Here is a 9,348-nt window from a genome sequence, read left to right as displayed (position 1 = left end):
CCCCATAAAAATAATTTACATACTATCTGCTGATTTATCAAAGCAGTGACTGTGTAACTGAGTCATGTGTGTGTGTGTGTGTGTGTGTGGTGGGGGGTGCATCCCTGCTGGTGAACCAAACCATGGGATGAAAGGCATGTGATCTGGTTGTTAGATGAAAGTTCCAAACTGATCCTGGTTACAACGCAACAACAGAAACAGAAACAGAAACAGAAATAGAAACACGATGACATACAAGTTCAACTTACTTGCAAAAGCTTCCTAGTGCACACGGTGTACATGAAGTGGAACTCTGCTGCGATGAAAAGAAGCCTAAAAGCAGCAGACAGAAAATAACTCAACACATGTGATTTGTGTTTTCTCTCAAATTTTAGATTACATGAAACTGCACTGACATCATTGCATGTAAATTAGTAATCGTGCAACTATCTAGGCATATAATCGGTTCATTTGCAAGCTTACATTCCCTCATAATTGATCTGGTAAAGGCATTTTTATATATACAGTCTAATTTCTGACTACAAGAATACTGCTGTTGTCTGAACACATAAGGCTCTGATTTATAACAGTAGCCTACTATGAGTTTTAGTCTATAGCTAAATAAACACACCTGGTGAGCAACTTGTGCAACTTTCTCCACCAGTGTTGTTGTTGAAGGATCCAGCAGGGCACGGGTGACATAATGGACTTCCTGTGAAACTGTACAGTTGTGTAAAATACACAAAAAAATACACCAGTGAAGTAGAAAGTAGAGTAGTCAATACTAGTAGAAGATAGGCTCAGTGCATGTCCTTACTTTGTGTAGAAGCCACGGTCGCAGGGCCGACACTGCAGCTGTCCAGCTAGTGGCTGATAGAAACCTCTGGTGCACGGTAGACAGGCTCCGGGAAATAGACACAGCCCGGGGTCAGAACAGCACGCACACAGCAGGGTGTCTGGGGAGGGATAGAGAACCATTTAATAGAGTTTTAATCACAGCAGTAGAAACTCTCAGAGGTTATCTTAAGTAGAGACAGGACAAGAATCTAATACACAGGAAAAATCCTAAAACATTCAAATTTTTCTGTGATCCACCATCACACAAAAATGGCGGCTTCATGTCAAACGACACGGTCACTGACTCACTGTTGTCGTACTGCGATCCTGGTGCACAGGGCTCACAAGTAGAAGTGTTGAATGCAGCGCAGCCCGGGGTTGTGCTGCTGAGAATCACGGGAGTCACAGTCAGACTGGTCACATTCTCAATGAAAGTGGTGTTCATCACAGCAGGAGTTAGTGTGGTCTGGCTCAGCACCATGCCTGGAAGAGAGGACACTGGGTGATTCAAATCTTTCTTCTGGTAGTGGACATATACATGGCTGCAATGCAAACTCAACAATTACTTATAATGATCGGTGTTCTGCTTTTGAGTTCAAGCAACATCCCTGTTTGATCCCGCCTGGGACATTTGCTGCGTGTTGTTCCTCATCGCTCTCTGCTAAGAGATAACTCATATGGCATATGGCTTGTAACTAAAGCCATGGGAAACTGTCAATTTGACCAGCAGCTGAATTGTTAAAATCTTTCTGTGTTTCTTGGAGTTTGTTGTCTAATCCTGAATGTTTAATACAAACAGCGGAAGTGATAGAAGCCAAATATTGAGCAGGATTAGCAGGGTTGGCTTAAGTCTTTTTGGGGACCTAAAGTTCTACTCAGGGGGGTCCCCCTTCACATTTTCACCCACAATAATGTCTCCAGCTTTACAAAAACCACTCACATAACCACATATTAGTTCAATGGTTATGGCTTTAAATAGCTTTTATTTATTTAATGTAACACAAACATCAGAAACCATTTAATAAAGTATAACTACAATCACTATTTTGTTGATTTTGCTCATATTTTCAGACACTAAACATAAAAAACAACAAAAGTAGTCGTTGTTGTAGTTGTAGTAGGAGATAGTAGTAGATACTTGTGTTATGCAGAATTTGCATTTATTTTTCATGCTTTTACAATAGTTGATCAAAGTAGATTCACTGTAAACTCATCTCCCTACTTCTCAGACATGTACTGAACATATATCTAGCCTCAGGAGCATAACAAAGGTATGAAAAACAACACAAAAAGCAGGTGGGTGGCAGCCATGAGCGGCTCTGTCACAGACCTGTGTACCTCACAGAAAAGAGAACTTTTTCACTCAGCTGTGATATCTTGAGTTCTTAAATCACTCAACAAAATCTTACCATTCAACATAATCTAACCACTGAGGGAAGTGAGGGCAACAGGTATAAGCATAACTGCAAAACAGAGACCATATTGTGGTAGTAATCACATTAGCCATGTGCTTAAGTGCTTTCTTGAATAGGGGCCATCCTACTCATGTAATGCAATTATTCAGCAAGGGGGTCATGTGATTTCTCTGGTTCAGTCTCCTTTGTGTTGGCAACATTTCTCTCCCAAACCTTTAGACACAAGCCTCTGTTAAAGTGGCAGAAAGTAAAGTTCCTGAAAGTTTGTAACGGTCAGATTGAAATGTCAAGAAAATCCCTAAAGTAAGATTACAGCAAGAGGATAAATACCACTGTAGAGAACCGTCAACCAACTCAGTGCATTTATTTTACAGAATGTGGAGAAAGTCTGGGTGCGAAAGGTCACATTTTAATGATAGAACTACAGGGTATTTATGAAAAAAAAGATTTAACATGGCCACGTGACATTAAACTGCTGCTGAGATAATCTTGCAACAACTCGGTAAATAAAGCAACTAATAAACTGGAATCCTAGCGAGCATTTCTCACAGATGATTTAACAGCCAATGCATGAATATTTAATCTATTTATAGTGTTTTTATACTTTGTTTCTCCACAGTGAAAGTCTACAATAAGCTCGATGAGCTATAACAAACTATTCCATTTAGTGATTTTAAGTAAATTAACATTATGTTATCTATTATATCTCAATTATAACTCTATATAACTCCACAGTGCCCTTTCTAGTGTTTTACAGTATTACATTGCACAAAGAGTCTGAACTTACCTATGAAATAAGCGGCGCATATCGCAGACAGAACTCCCCGGCAGTCCATCCTCCGCATATTATCGACTGTTACCACCAAACAATGTCAGGCTACAGCATCTCATCCCTGACAAGTGCTCAAGTTGCCTTTGTTTTTCACAGATGACGCCAGTGACGCTCGCTGGCTCGGCAGTGGGATCAGTCCTCTCATCAGTATCATATGACAACATACGCACCATGTGATTTCGCTTTAGAGGGAAAAACTGAGCAAAATGTGCCCGATTCAGGCAGATCTCTTGTTGTTACACGGCTCAGCCAGCGGGGGCGCCACTGCCTGTCTGTGGTTCAAATCAAATGAAAGTACAGTATATGACAGACAGACAGACAGATAGATAGATATAACTTTTATTTTTATTTTATATATACTTTTATTTTAACTATAATTTTTCCATGATCTTTCATATAGCAAACATCTATACACAGAATGTATATATATATATATATATATATATAAATACAGTAATGGGGGTATCGCATTGTAAAAACACAAGTACAGGTTTTGCTGTCACATTTCTGTTGCTATTCTTGCCGTAGTTCTGCTTTGCAATGGGTGTTTTTTTTTTACAGATGATACTGGTGAATCATCTTTATTCTTGAGTAATGATTAGTGACATTTTTTACAGTAACTTGTTACTAAAACATACAAGCCACAGAAATAACAGCAGCAGTGTTTTGGGGAAGGGATTTTTTTTATCCACAAGTCACAAGTTGAAGATTTACTTCCCCTTTCATGCTTCATACACAGGTGGGTGGACTTTACATTGGGGAATTTTTGACATTTATTCTACAGAACAAACCTCAGTAAAGAAGGAAGTAGAAAATCTGGATAATCGCTCTTACAGAGAACCCAAAAGTTGTAAAAATAATAATCAGCTAAGTCATGAGAATAAATCATGGTGACACTCACACATTAGTCAATGTGTCAAACTAATAAAATAACAAAAGAGGAAAAGATAATCATCCCACAAGTTTCCGATCTAAAATGAAACATTCACAGTCCCGTGGAGCATGTTGCACATGTTTATGTCTCGAGTGATTCTGTCGGAGAAACAACATAAGGAGTGTCCTTCTGGATGTGACGCTCTAAGCTCTGCTCCAGTTCCTCCCAGCTTTTCTCCTTCAAGCTTTTCTGGCAGAACAAGAGACAAAGAGATCAGAGAGGAACACTATTTACTGCTACTAGTGTGAAAAATCCCAACACGAACAAAAACAGACAGAGACAGAGAAGTCAGTTCTTTGTTTCAGATGTCATACTCACTCTGTTGTATGCCTCTGTGTTTCCAACAGCTTGTGCTGCTGCCTGTTCAGGGGTTCTGGCCTTCTTGCTTTCGATTTGCTTCAGTCTTTGGCGCTCTCGTTGTTTCTCTTCGAGCTTCCTTTGCAGAGCCAAAACTGTCTCATCCTGAGTCACTGCCTGCTGAAAACCCAGCCTGGTTTTCCTCTCTTCTTTCCTGCAAGATGCCAACAATATTGAGAATGTGTGTGTGTGTGTGTGTGTGTGTGTGTGTGTGTGTGTGATATGGGTGGGTTTGTGTTTGTATCTTTGTGTAAGTATCTGCTTCAGCTCACATTTTCCCTGACCTGATGGCAGCCGCCTGTGCCAGCACTCTCCTGTGGAGCTCGATGGTGTCCAGCTGCTCCGACAGCAGCTGCTTCTTGCTCTGCTTCTCCTCCAGGATGTGCTCCCGTTTCTCCTGCTGCTCTGTTTGCTGCGCCTCCCTCAGGAGGGCCAGCCGCTCCTTCAGCTCAAGCAGGGACATTTCTCCCAGCAGCTCGTGGCCTGCAATCTGGTATGGGACAACAGATTAACCGTGACACAAGAAGCATGTGAAAGTATGTTAAAGGTGACATGGCTTTCCCTTCGCTCACCTCTGTGTCGTCGAAATTCCGGACTCTAATGTGAGGAAGCGATTCGATGGCGCGGATTTCATGGATGATTTCAAATTTCCTGCTGAGCTCTGCTTGTGCCTCCTCCAGCGCTTGACGGAGGAGCTCTCGGCTTTGCTCTGAGACTTCTTTCACTGTGAATTTGGCATGAAATTGATGAGAGTGAAAGAGAAATCATGAAAGAATGATCATTGTATCACACATGATGTCAGACAAGAGACCTACCTATACTTTGCTTGAATTTCTGTATCTTCTCTTTGGCTGTCTTTGAGTTCTTGTGGCCTTCTGCCACTTGTTGCACCAAGTCTCTCATTTCTTTTTCCTCCTGCAACCTTTTCTCTGCATATCGTCGCATCAGCTGAGCTCTCTGCAAGACACAACAAAGCAACCCTAAAAGACATGTTTTATGCGTAATTGTAAATCCCTTTAAAAAGGCCCTTTTAAGGGGTGTTTGTAGAGAACAGCCTCCCTTTTGTCTAGTCACCCTTCTCGTTACACACTTTAAAGTGCTGTGTGATGTTCTGTAAATTCCTTTTTTTGTGTCAGTTATCGAGTGATCTTTACCCACCTCTTCTTTCTTCAGCTGAGCAGTCTTCTGGTTGCGTTCCATTACACGTGTGCGGGCCATAGCTGCCTCCTCATAACTGATCCGTCCCTCCAGCCGCCTGCGCTCAATCTTGGCCAGCTCCTCCTGAAGGTCCCTCTCACGCATCTCCTTCTGCCACTGCAGGAAAGACGAGGGCTCGCGTGCCCCCTCCACCAGACGCTCCATTCTGTGTCACAAATACAAAGAAATGACTTGTTTAGCCCAATTTGAAATCAACATCTTGTTTGCAAGAGAGACCTGAGTAATACTTACAATATAAGTATTATGAAAATTATCAGGAAGTGGAATTTTAATGTTACTCCAGTACTGTCTAGTGCAGGATGTTAATCGTATTGAGATGTATATTCCCCCTAAAACAGGTGAAACAATGGCAGATAAATGCTGTGCTGTACCTTTGCAGCTCCTCCTCCACCTGACGGTCATATAGCGCCCCCTGCCTCAGGATGGCTGCACTGTTGAGCTTGATGGGCCAGCTGTTAGTCTAACAGAGTCAGAAGAATACAAAATACATGCCAGTGGATGTTATAACTACATCAGTGGACATTCATCAGTGCAGACTGATCCAATGACGCAGGTGGAATAATTAGACCTCACCTTAATGCTGGAAGGAGGTCCAGAGGAGTGAAATGAGTTGAACTTGAGTTTTGAATCCAAGTCCTCCCTAATCTGAGACATCACTTTCTGCAATACAAATGGTGGTTCATTAGGAATGTGAACTGACTGCTGACTGAGTGAATATTTATTATCTAAAAACGACCTGTAGGCAGAAGTTCGCCCGCCATAAGGTTCAATTTTTATTTCTGGTTTTTAGTAAGTTTGGACATGATGAATTAATAGCATGACTTTGTAAAAATAGCCCCTACCTTGGTGTGTTGAGACTTCTGTGGATTTACACATCTGAACTGTTTCATATTTGCCTCATAGAGCAGCTCCTTTGGAGAAAAACATATTGCATGTTATCACAGAGGCATGGAATAAAGCACGTTGTATAATATGACAGTATTTAAGACGCTTAAACTGTTGTTTTCTTTTTGTATTACATGAATATAACAGCCTTTTCATCCCAGGTGATGATTACTGTAAAAGCAGATGTTGTACCTCAGTCTGTTGCTGGTTCTTTTGTTTTAACTCCGCCATCTTCTGCATCTCTTTCGGAGCCTTGTATGTGCTATCTGGTACCTGTAAGACAAACCATCCTGCTTTAACACACTATATACAGCTTAATACATGTCTTATCTATATTTCCTCTAAGGTACAGTGCACACATAAACTAACTGTGTGGATATGTTTGAAGGAAATACTGTATATAACTGTAAATGAGGCTGACTGGTTTGCATTTTTCCTGCTGTGGAATGAGCTCAGGCATAGGCAGAGATGGAGGTTTGGGTTTGGTGAGGGAGAACTCCTGGGGCTCGGTGGTTTTAATTGGAGCTTTCTTGACCCGACTCCCACGAGATATTTTGACAGCAAGCTGCTTCATGAGAATATCGATCTCAGGGCGCCACCTAAAGGACAAATGGACATTTGCTTGTCATTCCTTACATTTTGGACTAACCTAACCTTTGGATTTCTTACCTAAAATAAATGTTCCTGTACTTTTCTCACCTCAGCAGAGGGTCAATCCAGTGTTTCTCCACATAGGCAGCATCATAGATGTTATTCCACTCCTCTTGGATCCAGGTGGTGAGGTTTGTGAAGAAGAAAGTCAGGAACTACAAGCAAAACACAGCACACACTCTCACACAGAGGGCACATTGATAGAGATTTTGTTTGTTGGTGATCAGAGTTTCTTACTGTGTGCATCTTCTTGATGTCCAGGGATTTCACAATGTTGCTGAAACACTGAAGTCCAAGGTCATCAAGGAAAAATGTGGCGAGGTAACAGATAACTGAAAAACAACATAGTTTCATAAACATGTTAATGGCAATTTTGTTTTATTCAGAGTAATATTTCGCAAGAGTGCAAGATTGTATGGTTCAGTAACTTACTGACAAACTGGCTGCGATCACCTTTGGATAGGCATTTCCCATTCTGACCATAGAAGACACTGATAACCACGTCCAGTAGCTTTTTGTGCTCAATGCATCCAGAAACAACATCAAGTATGAACTTCTTGTGCAGAGTATCCATGCTCTGCAACAAATAACACATGTGGTATTCAGGTCTGAGCACAAGCAGCAGCAGGACACTGATCTGAGTCTACCTAACCTACCTGCAGATCCTTTGAGGCATCTTCCATGAAGTCATCCAAACACTGTCTGCCAGCGCTGAACCCATCGAGCAGCACAATGGCCTCCTTGACAAGTGATCCATAGCTCGATGCCATTTTAAATCGACCTGCTGAAAGCTGCTGGAGATTGGAAAAGAACTTTGGCTGGCAGAAAAGCCCGCAGAGATCACAGTCTCTATGATCAATACTCACACATAGATTGTGTAAAATTAAAATTAAAATGTGCTTCTACCTGAGACGGACCAAAGTGGTTGCCTTTTAAAGATACATAGATTCAAAGTAAATTGTCCCAAGAAAATTGACAGAGCGGCTTGTTTTCAGCGCGAACCGTTGCCATGTCCCGTCGTTGCTTAGCAACACACTAGGGTAAACAGACATGTATCCGCGCTCAGTGTTAAATGAGTTGAGCCGTAACAGAAACAGGAACTATCGACATTTATTTGAATTAATGAGAGGTGTTTTTTTTGTTTTTTTGTTACTGGGCTGTTTTGTTCGACTTGTGCAAATGGTTTTAATCCGTCGGATGCAGATTAACAGTGTGACATCCTGATCCTTTGTTGGCTGCCATAACAATAATTATGACGTAGCATATTGTGACGTCTGTGAGAGCCGTGCGATGCCTTCACGTGCTGTTGGAAATGTTGCGATACACACATCAACTTGATAAAACAGTACAATAACGACATTATATTGTTTATAGATTACAGCAGTTATAACCAGATTTAGACATCAGACCTATTAGTGATTACGCATAATTGTTTGAGGGGAAAAGTGACTAACTTTCACATCAGGGTTTTGAGGGTTTTGTGGGGAAAAGCTGATTACAGTTTTTCATCACATGCAAACAGGGATTTCAGAGTAGTCTCACAATGCATCATCTGATTTCCTGCCATAATCTCAACATAAGTAGATTTTTGTGGGCATGTAAACAAAGTTACTGGGTTGTTACTCACAATCTAGTTTTTAAATATTTACACTGTAAACAGGCTAAATGTTTTAACTCTTACAGTGATAACTCTTAACTATGAATTGTCAACTGTTAATCAGAGATTGATCTACAGTCTCAGCTGTAACAAACATCTATCAATACTGTGTGATAAAAAACACAGATCAAATCAGTGGACCTTGAGCTGAGATTGTTTTTTACCAACTCCTGTTTCCCTGGTAAAGAATTAACTTGAATTTACAGTAAGTAAAGTAAAGTAAAGTACACCTTTGGTTAGTTACTACTTACTACTAGGCCTGAATGACTGACCCTCAGTGTGCAGAATGGTGAATGTACAGAGTATGACACACCTGATGATTTCACATTAATCTACTAAAGGGGAGAACCTTTCTTGGTGCTGACCTCAAATCTGATTTATTTTCACATGTACAAAAAGAGCATGATTCTGTGACATTATAACTAGTCAGGGAGCTAATCGGGGTCCAATAGGTCACTGAAACAAGTACTTGGAAACGGAAGTACTGTTTATGTAACTTGAAACCTCCAGTGCACAAACACTAAGAACTGACTTTTCAGGAGACATCTTGTGTGCAGTAGTCAAACTTTTGAAATAAAAAATA

The 9,348-nt window shown here is 40.9% G+C and overlaps 2 protein-coding genes across 2 annotated transcripts in view; both read right to left on the bottom strand.

The window, feature by feature from the left end:
* The window catches only part of si:dkey-21a6.5 (laminin subunit gamma-1), a 6,187-nt gene extending 2,955 nt beyond the window's left edge, over nt 1–3,232 (bottom strand). The window contains exons 1-5 of the mRNA XM_035673403.1: nt 3,019–3,232; nt 1,126–1,299; nt 797–935; nt 611–699; nt 249–312 (exon numbers count right to left, since the gene is read on the bottom strand). Of these exons, the coding sequence (XP_035529296.1) occupies nt 249–312; nt 611–699; nt 797–935; nt 1,126–1,299; nt 3,019–3,076 (524 nt within the window). The 5' untranslated portion in view covers nt 3,077–3,232. The remainder of the gene's footprint in view (nt 1–248; nt 313–610; nt 700–796; nt 936–1,125; nt 1,300–3,018) is intronic.
* Nucleotides 3,233–3,554: 322 nt separating this feature from the next.
* On the bottom strand, nt 3,555–8,103 carry cfap99 (cilia and flagella associated protein 99). The gene is made up of 16 exons (XM_035674273.1): nt 8,015–8,103; nt 7,765–7,902; nt 7,541–7,685; nt 7,346–7,440; nt 7,157–7,263; nt 6,879–7,056; nt 6,650–6,730; nt 6,415–6,483; nt 6,146–6,232; nt 5,944–6,032; nt 5,513–5,717; nt 5,170–5,311; nt 4,927–5,078; nt 4,639–4,844; nt 4,316–4,508; nt 3,555–4,186 (listed from the first exon to the last, which is right to left on the bottom strand). The coding sequence occupies exons 2-16, from the start codon at nt 7,876–7,878 to the stop codon at nt 4,079–4,081; spliced, it is 1,971 nt and encodes a 656-aa protein (XP_035530166.1). The 5' UTR covers nt 7,879–7,902; nt 8,015–8,103; the 3' UTR covers nt 3,555–4,078.
* Between the last annotated feature and the right edge of the window lie 1,245 nt (nt 8,104–9,348).

The sequence above is a fragment of the Morone saxatilis genome, unplaced genomic scaffold, assembly GCF_004916995.1.
Source record: "Morone saxatilis isolate NCDOM2014 unplaced genomic scaffold, NCSU_SB_2.0 Contig3, whole genome shotgun sequence".
NCBI classification, from domain to species: domain Eukaryota; kingdom Metazoa; phylum Chordata; class Actinopteri; family Moronidae; genus Morone; species Morone saxatilis.
Note: the sequence above shows the minus strand (reverse complement) of the source record. Positions and strands in the feature narration are given on the sequence as shown.

Bases quoted from the DNA above. Each gene is read 5' to 3' on its own strand.
- cfap99 (XM_035674273.1), bottom strand. From the start codon at position 7,878: ATGGCATCGAGCTATGGATCACTTGTCAAGGAGGCCATTGTGCTGCTC. The intron at 7,057-7,156 runs GTGAGAAAAGTA...TTTGTCCTTTAG, and splicing joins TGGATTGACCCTCTGCTGAG to GTGGCGCCCTGAGATCGATA. The intron at 5,312-5,512 runs GTGGGTAAAGAT...TGTGTCTTGCAG, and splicing joins CTCAGCTGAAGAAAGAAGAG to AGAGCTCAGCTGATGCGACG.